At 39.1% G+C, this 20,104-nt stretch overlaps 1 protein-coding gene across 5 annotated transcripts in view; it reads right to left on the bottom strand.

The window, feature by feature from the left end:
* satb2 (SATB homeobox 2) overlaps positions 1 to 19,700 on the bottom strand; it is a 33,200-nt gene extending 13,500 nt beyond the window's left edge. For 2 of the 5 annotated variants that reach the window (XM_072444946.1, XM_072444948.1), the window contains exons 1-8: positions 19,563 to 19,667; positions 11,659 to 11,877; positions 8,832 to 9,017; positions 2,437 to 2,563; positions 1,658 to 1,781; positions 835 to 937; positions 643 to 696; positions 2 to 576 (exon numbers count right to left, since the gene is read on the bottom strand). In XM_072444946.1, the coding sequence (XP_072301047.1) occupies positions 2 to 576; positions 643 to 696; positions 835 to 937; positions 1,658 to 1,781; positions 2,437 to 2,563; positions 8,832 to 9,017; positions 11,659 to 11,833 (1,344 nt within the window). In that variant the 5' untranslated portion in view covers positions 11,834 to 11,877; positions 19,563 to 19,667. Of the gene's footprint in view, position 1; positions 577 to 642; positions 697 to 834; positions 938 to 1,657; positions 1,782 to 2,436; positions 2,564 to 8,831; positions 9,018 to 11,658; positions 11,878 to 19,562 lie in introns of all 5 variants that reach the window. The other 3 variants (XM_072444949.1, XM_072444950.1, XM_072444947.1) reach the window with 3 other exon arrangements.
* Between the last annotated feature and the right edge of the window lie 404 nt (positions 19,701 to 20,104).

Genomic DNA, 20,104 nt, shown 5'->3' with positions numbered 1-20,104 from the left:
CCTGTGTGCGGTTGAAGGCGACTCGTGCGAACACAGCCTGGGATACACTGGCCCTCTTAAGCTCGTCCCGGACCTGCTGATAGATATCGGCAGACACCTCTGAGGCAGAGGGGTTGCACCCCAGGTGGTCACCAGTAGTTTTGGAGGAGCCTCGGGGGATGGGTGGGTGGTTGAGGAACTGTTGGTTGATGGCCTGTGGGTGCTGGTGGGCGAGCAGACGACTCACAGCCAGTTGCTGATTGATGAGATGTGCCATGGCGAGCTGCTGCCGCACCAGCTGAGGGGAGAGCTGGGGGGGCAGGAGCCCACCTGGGCCCAGCAGGGGCTGCAGGGCTCCAGGAGGAGGTGGAGGCACCTGTCCCGAGCGCAAAGGCCCACTGTGGTGCATCGGTCCATGGGGAGAAGGCTGCTGAGGAGGATGGGCTGGAGGCTGTGGCTGTGTGGGACTTTGTACCTCTGATCCTCCTTTGAGCAGAGGACTTCCTGCTCCCAGGTGCCCGAGCTGAGCCAGACCAGACAAGTGAGGAGGGGGCCGCTGTCCCACCACGCAGAAGTCTGCTACACTGTCTCTCTCAACTGTAAGGTACATGACAGTCAGATGAGGGCTCCAAAATATAATAGTTTACTGAACATTTAACTTACTTTTGATGTCAGCATGCTCACGCCCAGACCACATTTTCTCCAGATAATCCACTGCTTAACACAAAAATAATGCTAAGTGTCTTTCTAAAGTGGACAATAGAATAATTGATCATTTTTGTGCTAAATGTTTGTACTATATTATGCTAAATTTGATGTTTTCGATGTCTAGCATGGTCACATGTATAAGCTTACCTTTAATCTTTTTGTATTTCTTGTACCAGCGTCCAAACTCTTGACATTTGGCAATAGAGACATTGGCGTAGTAGGAACTGTTGACTATGGAGGATATCATACTCTGACCAAAGGAGAAGAAACTCAGGTTAAGACAAAATAACATCTCATGAAATAACTTTTACGTATGTATGCACTGACCACAAACTAGCCAAATTAAAATTGAAAACCTGTCTTTGCCCTCTAATGTAATGATTTAGGTTATGGAGAACCAAATTTGTTCCAATGGGGCATGTTGCTATGTAAACACTTTAACGTTCCTATAATGTAATAAATAGACGGCCACACACTCACAATAGCAATAGACAAACATTAATCATGAGTAGAAGCCACCCATGGAAAGCTGAGGCGGTGCGGCGCAGAGAGGGAATCTCCAGCCACACTCGCATATGCTAGCAATTGATTCTGCGATCAACACCCCACTAGTGCTCAATTTAAACACAGGCATAAATCTCACATACAAGTCATTATGGGCCCAGGATGTGGCTTAACATGCATCTGGGATACAACAGCCTGCTCACTTTAGCTGCACAGAGTCTGACTTATCAATGAGAAAAATAAATACAAAAAATGATGGAATTATTTAGGTAATATATCTGCTAACCTTGTAGTTTAGACCTTTACAAACATGCTCTAAACTTCAGTCTTATATGAAATGTTAATACTTTTAGATGTGTATAAAATGTGCACTGCTTCTAAAAAAAGCAATAATGCTTGATATTTAGAGCATTGGAGCTACTTTCTTTAAACTAAATGCATATTTGAGGTTAAAATGTGCCATCACCTGTGATAGGGGACAGGCTTTGGCCAGGCTGCTTTGGTTCATTTCCTTCAGAAGCTCCTTGAGGGCGTTTCTGACAGTGGCGTGGTTCCACTGTTCACACGGCAGGTCCTCCAACTTTGAAAAACTACAAAACAAAAATGAAGGCATGTCAATCTTTCATATTAACAGATCATGTATCTTCAAAACAAATTAAAACAACTAATCTGTAATTACCATTACAGACATTTTTGTTATGATATGATCTATTCTATTTAGTATAATATACTATTTTGCAAAATTTCTCTGACATTCATCTCAAGTGAACCCTAAACATCACTTGATCTATAACCAACCAGATCCTGTACATTATTGTCCTGATATGAAACGTTTTGGAAACTGCCTGTCTATGCTTTACCACCGCTATGGAAATGTAATCAAACCTGTGGCATATTCCAACAACAAAATGTTTTCATCTGGACTTTATCTGTTTTTATCTGTCCATCGAGCACGCTTCAGTCATAGTTTGAGACTGACGCAGAAAGCAACTGGGATACACGCCTGCTCTGACAAACACAGATAATAGATAAATCCCCACTGGATAACTTAACTGTTTCTAAATTGGGGCTTTCAAATGTGATAGATTTGGTTAATTCATGGCCTTCAATTATTGGCATGAAATAAGATACTTAGAGGATTCACACGCAGAGAGCGACCACACAAGTCAAGTCCACACTTTCTAAACTGAGGGAATATAGAACTCGAATTAAGCATTTATTTAGCATAAAAATATCTTTACTGACCTCTGCAGCTGGATGCGCAGTGTGACCATGTGGTAGACCTCCAGTAACATGTCGGCGACGGTCACCTCTGGGGCATCAGTCAGGAAGTGGATGGGCAGAGGGTTCCACCTTCCCACTTTGATGATACCTGTGTCATCAGGGAGACAAATGAGGCAAATAAGACTCACTTCTTATGCTCTTATTGATCAACAAGCGACAGATACTTAGGCACATTAGCTCAGAAACTGCAAAAAAGAATCAGATTTTTAAAAATGTAAAATGTCTTTGAATATTTTGTTGTATTTCACAGATTTGTAGTATTCATTTTTTAAATGACTTTTTAATCTTTTTTTTGAAATGCGAAATTATTTTCAGTGTTAAAGAAATAATTAAAAGTATTTAAACATTTACAAATGTGAAAATCTCCTATCTCCTTGTTCTATTTTTTAATAAAACACAGGCACTTTTTTGAGGTCAAACATGAATGGAAACCACTCTGCTGATGGAAATACAAAGATCTATAACAACTCATGTGACATGTTTTGCTGTTAATAAAGACTCCAACAAGGGCATCACAGCACACAACCCCATCCAGGTTTTCTTGGAGTCTGGCGGGAACTGTGAAAACTAAACAAAACTAATCGCATTACTATCCTCCAAATGAGATCCAGACGGGTCCTTTTGCCCCTCTCGCTGTCTCTTTGTCCCCTAGTTCTCGGTTCACCCCTCCCCTGAGTTATTTTTTATTTTTTTTCAGTTCTGAAGTCGTTTCCCATTCCTCTAGTCTAGTGGCTAAGTGGGATTGTTGTATCTTTCAAACAGACTACCAGACTGTGTTTTTTATGCCCAGACAAAGGGAACACCATTAAGTGTGCTGAGTTGAAGATTGCGTGTCCTGAAAGATTTAGGGCTCTATCTGTAGATAAGAGGACATATCTAAACTAATAAAAGGGGTGGAGCCCAGCCCTCTAAAATACAGCTATTATATACTAAAATAAACAACGCAATTTGTTTTGTTTTTCAAAATAAGAATAAGGATATTGTTGCTATAGTCAGGAGTTTAGCATTTTAGAAGAATATTAGCATTAACTGATAATTGTGGAATAATTGGCTACCACAACATGTATTACATGCAAATAGTTTGAATCAGAAGTATTTTAAAGTTGAGTAGTATGACATCAGTGCATATTTGACCTGTCAAAGTGTTAAGTCTATAATATGAACGATAGCAGTCATAAAGAACTTTTAAAGCCATGGAATAAAATACTCGGTTTCTTTTATGATGGAAAAAAGTGCCTTCCTTCATTTTTTGGCTTTGTCTGTTTCTCATATATTCAGAAGTCTCACGCAGAGAGCAAACTCCTCCTCTAGTAGCTATCAGTGTGAATCCTGTGCACGTCTGAAAACTCAACAACTATCCCTCTAATGACCAGTAGGGTAGAAGTGAACGCATGAATAAGCTGACAAACAAGTGCCTCAGCATGACAGTAAACAGCAGCGGACTGCAGACAGTGGACATGTTCATGTGGCGGCTCGCATGCTCTCAGGGTGATGCCAAATGCATTAATAATTGATCCATCATTTTTTGGTCTGCTCCTCTCTAGCTCTGCTCCGTGTCCACTGTTAAAAGTCCAAATCATTGTTCCCATTTCCACATTAAAATTCCACCTCCCAGAGACATGCCTTGATGTGGTTGGCTGGTGGCTTGGCTCATGTCTGCGTTTGCCCATCCACACAAAAGAGTTTTAGACGCACGCTTAGCATATGCACACTGTAATACCATTGTCTCGTGCCGGGATAAGTCCTAATGGTCACAGCAGTCTGGGGCGTCTTCCAAACCAGTTCCAGGTTGGAGACAGTGAGGGAAACCCCGCGGCCCCCCACTATTCAACCACACGCTCCAACTCAATATCAGATCCAATGACAGAATAAAAAATATCAGAAATATCAGTGCTAGAAAGAGCTCGGATCCTAAGCATGTCTCTTAAATAATTTGCATGAGGTCTCATCTTTATTTAATCACTTTTTATGCCTTATTGACCAGTCATGAATATTTGATGTTATCTTTATAGCTAGTAGCACACATTTAGTTTTATTTAAGAATCGGTCCTTACAGTAGTTTGACCCTGCTGTAACCTCCATGTACACCATCAAAATCTATGCTATTTATATCCTATAATATAGTGCTTACGTAGCCTAGATATCTAGGCTATGTAAGTTTGTTTTGTAGTGGCAATATCCTTTAGGATCCACCAAATTGTCTTTATAATTTTGACATTGGATATGAAATCAAACCCCAAATATCAACAATTTGAAACAAGATTGTCCGACTGAATAAAAACAAAAACATTTTAAAGGCGCTATGTAACTTTTCTGGCTACTTTATAGCCATGGAGAAGTTTTTGCTTTACCTGGTTTGTTAAACAGTATATAACATTTAACAGCATTAAATGTATCTGCATTTATTCAATTACTAGTGTTTTATTGCTCAAAAATACCTTAAAAAACAAACATTCTTACTGTTAACTGGTCGTCTATCCACAGATCTAGGGTCCTATTTATAAAGCATGCGTAAGAACTAAAATGTTGCTTATGGGATTGTGATCTATAAAAAAGACAACTTGACAGTAGTAGACAGCAGCCCAGTCCAAAAAAACATGCCAGGCTTTTAAAGACGAGCTGAGAGAGACGAGAAGCGATTCAGTTTCAGGAGGTTTATGAAAGCTTGTGCTCGTTGTCCCCATGGAAATAGATAATAATAACAATGCATTTGATTTACCGGTACATGGTGCTTTTTTAGACACTCAAAAATGATTACTTTGCATTATTCATTCACTCCAGACCTGATAAGATAAGATTAATGCAATACTGCAGAGCAGACCAGGAAAAGCAATAACATCTCTATGGAAACAAGGAGCTGGAAGACCCTCCACTGGAGAAGTTACACAGCGCACCTTTACCAATTCAGAACACATTTACTATATTCAACTTGTTTTACATTTTAAGAAAAGACATAATACATTTTCCAACATTTTTGCACATATTACACAACAATAACTATCTGTTTTTTGCATTTTATACCTGGTCAGATTTTCTTGTTTGCATAGTAAACATATTGTAGTCTGACATTTACAGAATTAATCCAGGGTAAATACTGTGGCTAGGAAAATCTTTTTATGATCTAGTATATACAGAACATACATGCGTTCGCAATTCTATTCACAACCCTAAGACATATTTTTATTATTGTGGTAGACTTAGATCCTTTGCCGGCTCAGTTGCAAAACAGCTTTTTTTCTGTTATGAAGACTAGAATTCACACAAACTCAGATATCCACAGCACTGACCCATTGTGGCCAGTTTTTTCTCGACGTGGCACAATAACAATGACTGTTGACCGTGCTGTGTCTCAAGCCCAAAAGTACAGGTCTTCTTCCATCTCTCCTATAAAAGCCTTCCGACCCTTATAATTGAAATAAACAATATCTTCCATTTAATTACTGGTCTGGGCTAATTACAGAAAGGCCGTGGTACTTTAAATACACCGCTGGGACACAAGAATGCAGGACACAATTCAAACAGGCAGAAAATAGCTGAGACTCTGTGTAATTTTGGTTGTGCACCGCAAAGGAAAAAATGTATAATTTAAGCCAGAAATTATTCATTTAACATAAACGGTAAAAACAAAAAGTATCCATCTGTGACATGCAGTAGGGAGGTGTGCGTTTGGTGGGTGACACTGCATAACTGGCGCTGATGTAGCGGATAATATGCACTTTGTATTTTGGGAATGTCCACACTTGTCTTGGGAAATCCAGAGAGGAGTTGCGAGTTTTGTTTGTGATGACTGTGATGTCCCGTTTAGTCCGGCCTTTGAAGCCCCTCGTGTGGTGTTTGTTCAGAGAAATGCATTGATGTGGACAGAGGAGCGATGTGGCTGGCTGTTTTCCACATACACTCAAAACCAAAGGCTAAACAAGCGAGGAATGCCATTGAGGGTGGGAGTTCATGAACGCTAAGTTAACGTATTGCATATTGAAAAAGGATTTGCATTTGGCAGGTTTACTTTTAATTTTTATTCATTTTGTCAATTATTGAAATAATTGTCAGTTAATTTAGTGATCAAATAATTGTTAAGTGGTCTATACATAAGACCCAAAACATGGCATGAGCTGAGAAAAGTTTTATGACTCAAATTGAGCTGCAGTCACATGAAAATGACGTGGAAAATGTATAGATTCAATGTATTTGATTAAAATACTCTTTTTGTCCATAATTGTGCTACACCTCGATCCTCAAACGGCTTGACTTCAGCTTCAACTAAGTCATGTAATAACTAATAAATTAATTGCGAGAATAATCGCTAAACTAACTGATTAGTTGCAGCTTTGAAATAAATTACATGCACCATTTTTGGTTTATCTTTCAAAATGAAGCACATGTGCTCCAGTCAGAGAGTGTTGATGGCGATGGAGATTCCTCATGTTTCCAAAATGTTTCATTTTTTGGCTGCAGTTAAGCAGTATGTTGTTGTTGTTGTTGTTGTTGTTGTTGTTGTTGTTGGGATTAAATCAATTGAGATTTTAGTATTTTAGATAGAACTAGAAATATATCATTCCAAAGTGACATAATCTTACGACAATTTACATAATAATAATGTGCTATGGTCGCCTCATGAAGTCCACTTTTAGCACAAAGGGCTGAAATAATTTGAATAGTCTGTACTATAACTTAAAAGGAATCAGACAGTTGGGTTTGCATTATAGTTTTTAGTGTACCTCCATCAGTGAATGGAAGAACATTTTCACTCATTTTTGTTTTTGCTTGAGAGACTCTTGATGAGGTCAACTGTGGCTCAGAATGATGCAATTGTTATCATTAAAGTTGAAAGTATAATTACATATAATGATATTTAGATTATGTTCAAGTGACCTTGCAGAGAGAAAATAAGGCAGAATGGGTAAAACATGTCCTCTGAAGATGAAATGTAGAAGAACATTTTCCACTGCAGACAAACACTAGCTCAGATTAAGGTCAAAGTTGATCATTCATGTGAGGCTGTGTGACCGAGAGACTGATAAGAAGCTGCTGGTCCAGGGAGGAATGAGCGATACGATGACAAAAGAAACAAAATGGACTAAAGTGTTTCATGTTGTGGCTGTAGGACTGACGTGGGACCGGCTGCAGATGACGGCACACTGCGGAGACATACGGCATCTCCCACAATGGCACTTGTGTTCGCTGTAACTGAGTGTAGCAGTTTTATCAGCATGTACCTATGTCCCGGTGGGTTTAAATCATACTTGAGTTTCAATATCACGTACACCACACTATCCTGCAGATGACTAACATGTGTGGCGCTATAAATGACAGAGTATTTCTCCACTTCATAAACACACTAAATGCACAATGTATTTTGGTTTGTGGAAACATTCCTGCCTCACTCTTTGTTGTGTCTTTAATGACTTTTACAGGCTCTGTCTGTGTCTTACTTGTGTTTTTGTAACATTCCTGTGCTTATTACCCCTGTAACAGTACAATGGCTGCTCTAAATAGACAACCTCACATGCATCTGGGCTGGAACCAGTTATTAGTGGGACAGTCCCTTCACACACAGCTTCCATTAGTGGCATCAGTTCCTGCAAGAATATACTGTGTGTTCTTTGACGAACAAAACTTTAAACACCAAAGACCCTTTCAATGTGACAAAACGTTCATGATTCATTGTTTTTATGTATTTGCAAACCATTTTGGGAAGAAATTTAAAAAAGAAAAATGTAGGTTTAATTCTTGCAAGAGAACCTGGTTTCTCAAATAATACAGTATACTTAAAAACATCAAGATCCATAATGCAGGTTTGAGTTATTTCTTGTACCTTTTGAACTCGCTGGAATGTATTGACTATTCCTTAATTTTTGTCCATATTTCATTGTGACAGATTTTATATTTTTAAACACAAAATAATAGAAAAATCAAATCAAATAGTGCAGTATATAGTAGGAATTGGCAATACTTAGACTTATAGTCAGACAATATTATATAAATCCAGCAGAAATACCTTAAACCATGTATTTCAACGTGTTATTTGAGGTTTAATTATCAGGCAAATGTGAAATGTCTGTAAAATGAATCACAAAGGGGAGGAAATACACCTTTATTACATAACCTTTTTCATTTTTATATTAATTCCGCTTTTTCTTTTTTTTTTTTTACTATAAATTATATGCTCAATATTTAAAACAACATTCTCAATAATATCTAAATTCCCATATACTGTATTGCCCACCTAGTATACAATATTTCTCTCTTAATAAACACAAACGCGTTATAGAAAATCTCAGCCTGCCTACGAAATGCAGTTCACCCTCTCTACAGTCTGTGGCAGGTGCATTGTGGGTGCAGAGCGTGGGACTGACCGTGAGCCTGAGCTGCAGAGCTGTGAGAGTAACCCAGGGCGAGCAGAGCGGTCTCCACCAGCTGAGAGAACAGGATGTCTTTTCTGACCAGCACGAACTCGGCGTGCTCCTCTCTGCCCTCGCAGCCCTCTGTCGGCAGGCCTCCGTCACACTGCTCCACCACGCAGAACACCGGGATCATCAGACCTGCACAAGGGGGCAAAGAGGGCGTCACAGGGGTCAAGAATATTCGGTGAAATTGTGATAAAAGAGCTATATAATTACAAACGTGAGAATATTTATATATGTGAATGAAAGAAAGTATTTGGCAGGATTTTACTTCGTCGGCGTGTCAATAATTCTGATGTTTCTTCTTACATTCTTCTGATATTGTCCTATAAACCTCATATTGTCCATTTCAGAATGATTAGTTTTCTTTAACATTCGGATCAGTTCTGTACAGCTCAGAATAGTTCATAAGAAAATGCCTTGAACAGTAAAACAATCTTATTTATTGTATACAGAAAATATTACAACAACTTTTGGACATTTCCTGAATCTCTTGAAAACCGCCTTTCAATAACTTTATCTTTATTGTTACTCTATGTTTATCTCCTCTGTGTGAAAAATGTCTTTGGCTATCTTGAAAAACGCTTTATAAGTGTTATTTATGATTATTAAAAATGTCAAATTAAGCCGTACAATTTCTATCTAATAATAAAATGTCTTGGACTGATATAGTGGTACTTTCAAGACACTCTAAGCACTCCACATTGCTTAAATATAACTTTTATTTATACACATTAACAGCATCGAGTTAAAACAATGGCATCAATCCCAACTGAGGTTTATATTTCTGACCCTACTAAGAGAGATTTTGTCCAAATAATCCAACTTAAGTGAGAATACAAATACATCAAGTACAAGTCATTTATATCCATGCCCATTTTCAACCTTTTTCCCAAGACCCAAAGAAATGAGTGAAAGTATATTTGAAAATCAGCTTGTCCAAGAAGTACTGCGCGTGTTTTCAATGGTAACCGTACAGTCTGTATAGATTAGCATTCTCATTCAAATGCCCTTTTGTCTTCCCTTCTCACATGAACCTGTCTTCTAAAAGGATTTTGATCCAGTGCCACCTGTCATCTGGCAATTAATTAAACCTTTTAGACTGGAAGCATTAGGCAGTGTCCCAGCTCTAATAATAATAATAGACAGGCACGCGCGAGCATGCACACAAACACACACACATTCCGTACACAATATGGAGGTGCAGCCCCCCGACCCAGCAGCAGCAGCCTGTTGTTTTAATCAGTCAATTCCTATATTTCTATTTCCTCTCATTAATCACTGTGTTCCCAGGCCTCCCGCTCTCATGGAGTGAATTACACACTGCAGCGCCGTGCCAATTCAAGTAAGTGAATTTCCCCCAACAGGGAAATATAACTGTCAGCTCCTCAGACAAGCACTCCCCTCTTCAGCTCCTTGTTACACTGACCCCCACCACAGACAAACAGCACGGGCGCAACGTGTTGGATGTGTGCTGGTCAATCTTTTAGACACTGATAAGTTGCTTCCTTGTCTCTTTATAGAGCGTGTAAATGCCCTCCTATCATGACTGTCGTGTTTCGGCTACTTTTAATTTTTCCAACATCTTTTTATGGATTATTTTTTGTCAGGGCCAGAAATAACCAATACTTTGATTGACTTATTTGTGTGTGTGTGTGTATGCGTCGTAAACTTTTGAAGCCTGTCCCGAGTTTTAATCTAGCTTTAATAGAGGGTTTGATGGGGAAGGGAGACAAAAGGAAATCTTACACGTTTCCAAACAGGGCTGGGCAATATGGTGGGAAAAAAACAACGAATTGTGATCTCATTTCTGTGACAATTGTGTTTTTTTTTGGTAAAATCGCCTTATTCTTTTGGATGCTGCTCTGTGCTCAAACAAAGACACTTTTCCCCACCCACACCTCCTGTTTGTCAGCCTCAGAAATGCTGTGAGAAGGTGACGGATGGATTCAACCAATGCAATGAAGAGTCAACATTCAGAAGAAGCAGATCATTTTAAATACTTCATGAATTGTGATCAAATCTAAATCGTGATCTGGCTCTAAGAAAATTGTGATACACATTTTTACTTCCAAAGCAATAGATTTAGGACTGTATATCCTTCATCTGATACAAATAACATAACATTTAGGTGAATTTCTCAGGTTATAATTCCTCAGCCTTGTATGTTAACTTAATAAAATAGCAGGTGAATAACACAGTCACAGCTCTTAGAAACAAGTCCTAACTTTAACACTGGAGCTGAGTCGATCCACAGAGAGACTTGTGTAAATCTTGTTTATATGGCGCAATCTGCTTTATTTGGTAAGAAGCCTGTATACAGTTCCCCACAGACTTATACATTAACTGTGGTTCTCCAGATGCTCTAAACAGACTGAATGCAGTGCCAAGATGTGGTCATGGTCATGGTACAGTGAACAGACATAGAAGTTTATTCAACAGAATTTTGGTGAATGTATTTTCCCAAATAAATCTTGTCTATAATATAAACCAAATCTTCAGTGACTTTACTATAAACCAGTTAGAGTTGAGAGATATATAGAAAAATGTATGATATCGCAATTGTTGTTTCGGACAGAACATCTAAAGGCACATTTTAATACTTTCCTGAAGCAATGTGAAAGTATCATCTGAAGATTGTTATTGAGTTACCGCAAACATATTTGAAGATATTCCTTTTTGACAATATTACCTAACCCTAACCCAATTCAAACTCCTGAGGATCTGACTTACTGTCGCGCCCTTATGAGGTTTGCACATGTTTTAACTTCAGTCTTACCGCTGAGGGGTCTCAGTGGAGCCCCATTGTGCCGGATGATCCTGGGCCCGGTGGGACTGCCGTTCAGCTCCAGTCGGCCTTTCTTCCCTGGTGGAGGCAGGTCGCCGAGGTCTGGACTGCTCCCTCGGCGCTCGGGACTGTCCTGGGCCACAGGACTCTCCCCTCCCTGCTCCATGCTCCTCCACACCTCCAGCGGAGCGCCCGCAAAAGAGAACGAGTCTAAAGCAAAAGCAGGTTATCAGCCTGGAGCTCAGGGTCAACTTTACAAAGATGACAGGATTCTTATTGATTACAAATCCCATGAAATCACTCAGTGTGGCCCAATAAGTGATAGATGACTGCTCCACAGCCCTCCACTGTGGTCCATGAAGTATTAAAAACACATTCTTAAAACCACATTGTTGAACTGTGTGCCTGGAGCTTTCATAAGACTAACACGCCCCCAGCAGGGATGTCACTCGCATTGACTTGATGTGTTTGACTAAAATAGCTTTGTTTACTGAAGTTTAGATTCAACAGAGAATCTCAAATAGAAAAGTGAAAATATCAAAGGTATATGTTACTTCTTTTCGTTTGGCTTTTTACTTAACAATTGACATAATGTCAGTTTGATGTGGTCAGATTTGCATTATGTTCATGTTAGTACCCTTTCAAAAACAAAGTGTCAAGGTCTTGGACTTGGTCTTGAGTTGAAATTGCAATTTTAACGGACGCAATTAGCAAAGTGCAAAGGCTGCAGTTTTTGAAGTACCATAATTTCCTCCACAAGCTACAAAATGTCCTGTTTTATTCTGGATAAAAACTGCCAACCCTGTAGTTTAGATCAGTACAAGCATGTTCAGAAATGATTCTTTTGTTAGTTTGTCAATTCATTGGCCAATTCTCTTGGAATTTAAAATGTGCATTTTGAACAGAATTCTATTATTAAAACATAAATCGCAAATTTGCAATTTGATATCTTCCCCAAATCTTACAGCCCGTAAATTAATATAAATTTGTGACATATACAAACTTCTTGACAATACAGGCGCAGAACTGTCAATGGGGAAGCTGTTTTTATGAGCTTTGAAATAATGCAACGTGAGGGGTAATCTTTGGTGTTCAGCCCACGACCTCTGAGATCACAGTCTTTATGTGCAAGTGTCCCCTGATACAGAGCTCCGGCCAAAAGTCCTTTATCAGCTAATGCCATCAGAGCAGAGACTGAGGTGAAGCCATGCCAGCACCAGAGCAGCACAGCCAAATGGAGTCTTTTATTTACATACGGGCCCCTGGACACCGTGCCAGCATGTGTGACCCTCAATGTGAAATGATGGCAACAGCACAGAGGAAGAGCTTTTCTATTAGAGTATGGAAATCAAGATTTAGTAGTGGAAAAAACGCAGAAGGTCTCAATGCTGGGTGACACAAGCCAGAAATCCAGCAGAACAAACGAAAGGCATCTGCGGTTATTGACAGTAACAAACCGCTCCTCCATAAATATCCCCTGCGCTTTTTGTTTTCCGGTTATTCCACAAATTCAAAATCTATTCTCACTATTCCGCTGAACCTGCTGCTTAGTCTCTGAATCTGAATTCTTACAACACTGCACAGCTGAACTCCGCCATCCACCGCAAGAGGCAAAAAAACAAAACACACAATCTGTCAGGCATTAGGAAAAAAATTTCAAAACATATAATAAATTTAAAACATTAGCATTTGGCGTGATTAAAATTGTGGGAGACGGAAAATCAAAAATGCAAGTGGCGGCGTTTATTAAAAGTGGCTTTAGAAAAGAAAACAAGTTCAAAGGCACAACACTGGTAGCTATAATTCACAGTGTGCATCTGGCTGAGAAAAGAGGGAGGCTTAGCAAATAAATGTAACCGCTAACAATATTATAGCTACAGTAAAGCACGCCTGGATTCAACGACAGCAGCTGTTAGCATGTGCATTTCCAGTGCCGTGCCAATTGCGGCTCTTCGGCTGGAATCGGTCTTGTTCGTGTCTGAGAAGAATCCTTGGAGGAATCAGGATCTCGGACGCGTTGCGACCTGCCGTAGTTCAGTGCTCTACAGACGATCCCTATCTGGACCTCTGCTCCGACATCTCAACATCACCTCACCCGGGACGCCCACACCTCTGCTCCGCCACCGTAATCGCTCACACACATCCGGCTGCAATTAGACTTCAGTTTGATCCAAGAAACTCGAGGAGCAGGAACAGTTCTGCATTTTTAACATGCACATACACATCACTGTGTAACTTTTCTGATTGAGGGTCCGAGATGACATTGCTTTGCCTGGAATGTTATTAAATACAGGTGTTTTACTGCTCAAAAATGCATTAAAAAAATTGTTCTTACTGTGTTGGCTTTTCACAGATCTGACCTGTTACTTGGACTTGTGGCGCCATCTGCTTTAAAGGGGCTGTAATCGATTTTTTCCCCCCATGTAATAAAGTAAAATCTGTTTTTCTCCAGTACAGATACATCTTAATAGCATCGATTCGAGCAAAATTGAGTAAATTTTGTGCTCTCTGCATCTAATTATAGAGCATTTTATTCTCAGGAAGCAGGAAGTGTTCTGTTAGCATGCTAGTTGCTGTTAGCTTTCCCCTTGATGGGAGTTAAAAACATTCAAATTAACTAGTTCTGTTGTTACATTTAATGGCATGTGGATTTCTTGGCAAAAAAAAATAAGGTAACATCTCCATGGAGACAAAGAGTTGGTGGGCACTCTACCTGAAAAGTTAGATAGTGCACCTTTAAGTTTGTTTCAATCAGTGCCTAAATTGTCCTATATGGAAAGATAGACAGAAGAAGATGGATAATAATGAATTATTTGCTTGAAATCTGGTGCAGAAAGAATTGCTTTAATCTTATTTTGTCTTTCTATCATAGCAAATCTTTTTCTTTATACATCATGCCATACGTAATAATCCATATTTAAATATATGGACACAACAGTTCCAAATTTGTTTTAAACGGATCATGCCTGACTGTGGACATCACACTATTACATCTACTGATAATCTAATATTACAATGCAGGTTAAGCAACTCCTTTGTTCCTTATAAAATGTGTAGGAGAATCCCATTGATAACTTTATCAGACATAACATAAACGTGACTGACCACAAAGTAAGGACATTGAGATGGTTATCTTCTTTATCCTGCACACATCTAAAGCACTGTTTGATAAGCTCAGCTATGGTTTGAACAGTTAATAAAGGACAGGTACGTGAAGATGTAACCGCCTTGTTATGGAGACAGGAACCATCATGTAGCGTGCACGATAAGGAAAGGTTACTCAGTTTATGGCTCCTCTCTGGGCAGCTGCTTGAATACAGGAGATTAATGGAAAGGTTTGCGTTTGCAATAGTTGAGCTTGATGCACTAACCTTAACCCTTGAGTAATTTGGTTTTAATGAATGAAGAAAGTCGCACAGTGCTAAAAACTATAGAATAAAAAAGTGGCTAACTGAAAATGGGAAGGTCACTTTGCAAAGACATTATATCAACTCGCAATAGTAAAGATACACATTTTATTAATATTCGAGGAAAGTGAAATACTGTTTGATAAATCTGACAATGACTATTTTTAGGTCACGACCCGTTATGTCCTATTTCAATCTGTGTTTTTTTTCTCTTTTTGGGTTGTTTGGACGATAAAGCCTCTATCAAATTCCATATTATTACATGTTGTAGACATAACAAATGTGTTGCGACGGCCAAAGACAAGATTGCAGAGAGCGAAAAATGCGGACACACCCATTTAAATAAAAGAGCGGGATAGGGACAAACAAATACACCTATAAACAATTCGTCCAACTCCAAAGACATCCGCACAAACATGTCATTGAGAGCCAGTCTAAACTATGATGTGATTGGTACGCTCAAAGACTTATGCTATAATAATTACACGTCTCCTTACAGATTTCTTCATATCTCGGCATTTTCCACCGCGGACCATTGTGCGCGTGTGTGTTAAAGTTTATTCCTCATGTCCACCGTTATAAATTGTGGATTTATTTTCAAGTATGAGAATCAGGTGTAATTTGTGAGGAACGGTCTCTCAAAATTGCTTTGCTGTTTGCTTTATATCTTCTGTTGGTGCAGAAAGTATTACTGTAATCTCTGAAAATCTCTTATTTTGTGCTTCTATCCGGGCATATTTTCAACACTTTAAACGTCACGCTTTATGCATGCTATATTGTGCATTTTTAAGTTGGGAATATGAGAATCAGTGTAATAAAGTGTAATTTGTGAGCAAACGTCCCTTAAAATACCAGTTCTGAGGAAAGATTATTCTATTAGACTCATAGGCAAATAAAAACAAATCTTATTTTTGTAAAGTTTGCATTCAGAAGTTGAGAATGCTTGAAACATAGATATTAAACAACACTGCACCTCCCCAAAACCTTTGTGTAATGCTAAATCATCTGTTGGCAAAAATGTGAATAATTCATCTGGCTGATTGTGCTAATTTATATTTTAAATTATGATTTCCAAATATGTGGGTTTTTGGGGGGGTTTTGTCGTCCTATAAATACCAAATAGGCATTTTAAGAATCTTGCAAAACGTTTAGAGTGATGAAACGAATAATGAACCTCAAAGAGTTTATTAGAGAGAAGAAGGTACATATCCTCCTATCTCAGTAATAAAGTGTGTTGAACCTGTAGCGTCTGAGGACATTATTAGCACTGATAACGGGGGATGGTGCGAGAGGCGTCACCTATAGATAAATATCCTGCCCTTTCCTTCACTTTTATGGTGTTGTTATCAGGCTATTGGTTAATACTTGGCTCAGATAAAGAAGACATAGACAATGCTAGTCTGAGCGTACAACGCTCTGTGACTAATGATAGATGTAAATATTTCTAATTATTAATTTTTTTGTACAGTTACTACATGTTATGCTTTCAAAATGATCAGCTAGTAACTTTTGCAGGGTTTTAGGAACGTATTTTGTCCTCTTAATCTCCTCAAATAGACAATAGTCAAAATGTTTTGCTCTAATTCATCATGTCACAGACTACAATTTCAGAATCCAGTTGGTTCCTTTATGTGTTGAAAACTGAAGAAGCAGACAGTTCTAAAACATTGGCTTCAGCATTTGTTTTCCAAACTCTTTTCATGTGGCAGTTTATGAGAAATGATTGCAGTTACATTATTGTGGAATCTTCTGTTTATGGCCCTCAGATGTGTTACTGTTGAGATGTGGGCAGCTGGTGCAAGAAAATACATGTAAAAAAAATACTAAATGCATCTGAAATGTAATGAAAATGGTCTATAGTCGACAGATTCTCATGAACTTGTACCTGCAGAGACTTAGGACTAATCGACTGCTTCACTGGCAAACTTCTTATGCTTTCTTATAAACATCTGATTTGATAATACAGGCTGAAACGATCAGTTATGTCTTCGCTCTTCCAGTTATGGAGCCTATGAACTTAGAGACAGACAGTTAGCCGCACCAACCACAGCAGCGCTACACACACTAACACAGGACCACACACTGACTTATCATACAGGGATTGCACTTGTATGGAGGAGTATTTGTTACGCTGCACCCTTACTTTGACTTTGTCTTTAAACAAAGGAAAATAGCATTAGAGATAGATGCAAATAATTGATGTTTTTTGTATGAATTAATGTCAATTTTGAATTAAATCTATGTTGATTTTCCATGAGACTCAAGAAGAAATTTGTAACAACAGGGATAAAATTCCACACATAGTTAAATGATTATTAGCTGCTGTGCTCGTCTGTTTTTGGTGAATGTGAATGGCTGTGAATTTATTTTGACGGACAAAGTATTTTAATATTGGTAAACTTATTAAGATGATTAAAAAAAGAGAGAGAAAGAGATTGACCCTTTTCAAATCATTAGCTTTTGTCATGATTAATGCAAGAACATTTGTTGGTCCAATATATGAGCACACATTCACATATACAGTACTACAGTGCGTGGCCAAACCCCGCGCACCGCAGCTCACACCAGCTTCACCAGAGTGAGCATAACTGCGGGAACACAGGAAGAGCTAAAATAACACAAGACCGACCTCTGGAGTTTTATAGTGAACATGAACTTGTCACCAGCAGCAGGATCAAGCAGGGGAAGCATCTTTAGTAACGCTTTGTTATTTAGGCCTACTTAAATGTGGGGACACACCCTTATCATTGCATCTGCCAGTTGAAATGTACTTATATGTATATACATGTCATTTTAATATAGATAAACAAAACATGAGGTGCATCATAGATGTAATTTGCATATAACCAAAAAGATGATTTGCGTACAATACAATATGCAGTGTATATTTCAAAGCCAAGTCCTATTAGTTTTGGATACGGAATTTAGAAAAGAGAGATGAAGAAAAAGACATCGCACGATCCAACTTCACCTTTACGCGTGGCTAAACTTTTACGTCTCATGATAACATCTGAAAAGTTCAAGTAGAGACGCGGTTAAACAGCTCAACCCTCCAATGAGACAAATGCACTTTCCCGCTTTAATTGCACTACAGTGTTCATTGGCTCAGTGAGAGGAGAAGAGCGTCAGATTAATGTTGCATTTTGGTGTCACGCTCCAGCCATCACCTTGGAACAGCAGTTTAAGTAACAGTTTAACATTTATGTTCTTCAAAAACATCCATCTTCTGTCATCCTTCGTCTCAGCTGCGCCCGGGTGAACTGTTTCAAGTGAAGTTACTGTTTGTGGAAAGAAGCCCATAATATGGACGCATTATTTTTTATGAGTGAGGCCGTAAACAGGAGTGAGTAAAACATTGAAACAGGAGGAAACTGAGCCGCTTTGGTGTTTGGTAAAGGTCAGAAAGGATGCGTCGCAACACGTCACGCCACGAAGTTTTGGATTAGAATTAAAGTAAATTAAAGTGAATTAAGCATTGCACACAAGTCATATTTGTATGTGTCTTCTAGGGGGTAGATCTTTTTGACAAGGTAACAATTTTAATTGTCACGTTATGAGTGTTTTGAGTTGTATCTCGGGACCGAGGAAACTTTTGCTTCTCCTCCGTTTTATCAATTTATTAATCTCACATCGTCTGTCTGCTGAGGCCCTCTGTCCAAATTGTAATCTACTCATCTGAAAAAATACAGGCCTTCATGTATCATCTTTTTTGAGAAAACTGTTTACAGCACGATCTTTCCTGTCATTACCCCGCGTTAATATGTAGCCTACAAGTGTAGAATTTAAAGTTAAAAAGTGACAAAGTGGGAGAAATGTCGTAACAACCAGTATTCTTGTAAAAAACAAAACAAAAACCACCACATAAGGCCTTTACATAAAAACATGTGAAATGTATATGAAGACGTGCGCGCACACACAATCTATACAGTGAACTCATTTGCAGCTGCGCAAGGGCCAATTTGGACCCTTAAATATTAGAGAGAGAATATTTCGAATGTCCTTTTAGAATTAATAACCAGTTTCCAAGTTTATTTATTTAACACGTCTACAATATGTAATAACTAAACTATTTTTTCTATGATACAGGCCTATATTGTCATTATGCCATTGGACCAAAAGTTAAAAGCTTATATATGAGGACAATCATAAACCAAGCAAGAATTTATATTAATTAAATTAGCTACAAAATATAATAATAATAATAAATAATTAAAACAATAATAATAATAATAGTCTATACAAACAATTTGTTTAATTAACAATGCCTCCTAAAAAAATGTACTTGTCCATTACAAACTTACAAACCCGTATATCTCTCCTTTTCTCATTCTCTCTCTTTTTTATTATCCTCCTTATATCTAAGTGGTTTGAAAGTTGCTGCTCCAGCCGTGTGTGTGTGTGTGTGTGTGTGTGTGTGTGTGTGAAGTGTGTGTGTGTGTGTGTGAAGTGTGTGTGTGTGTGTGAAGTGTGTGAAGTGTGTGTACTCACTGTTTATGGCGTGAGTGTGTCGCTGCTGACCGCTGAGGAGGCTCTGTCCATTGATCAACAGTAATGAATCCAGGGTTGCCGCTGGACGCTTCTTTTGGAACTCCTGGACTTCCAGACTCACGCGGGACACCCCGGGACCTCTGCGGCGCGAGCTTCTACAACCGGTGCCGCGCGCGCGACGCAGTGGGCAGCGGGAGGTGGAGGTGGGACGCGCCGCTGATGGTGAGCAAAGAGTGTCCCGTTTGATGCGTCCCGGTCAGAAGAGTCACTAAACGCGCGACCTTTGCCTCTTCTCATCGGCTCTTCTTCCCCCGCGTGGAACTTATGGCCTCATCGTTTGCGAAAAAACAAAGCAGTTCTGACTTTTTCAAGCACGAGAACTATAAAAACCTACTGCAAAAAGTGAAGACAAACCGGCGCGTCGAACCAAAACCGAGACTGAGAAGCGGACACCGCGTTGCGCCGTTAAAGAGAATTCTTCTGCTAAATGATCCGGTTGTAATCAGAGCGTGTCACTTTCAATCTCGACTATGCCAACGGGC

Source organism: Eucyclogobius newberryi, unplaced genomic scaffold (assembly GCF_026437365.1).
Source record: "Eucyclogobius newberryi isolate DKJ021-1_F unplaced genomic scaffold, fEucNew1.0.hap1 SCAF_14, whole genome shotgun sequence".
NCBI lineage: Eukaryota > Metazoa > Chordata > Actinopteri > Gobiiformes > Gobiidae > Eucyclogobius > Eucyclogobius newberryi.
Note: the sequence above shows the minus strand (reverse complement) of the source record. Positions and strands in the feature narration are given on the sequence as shown.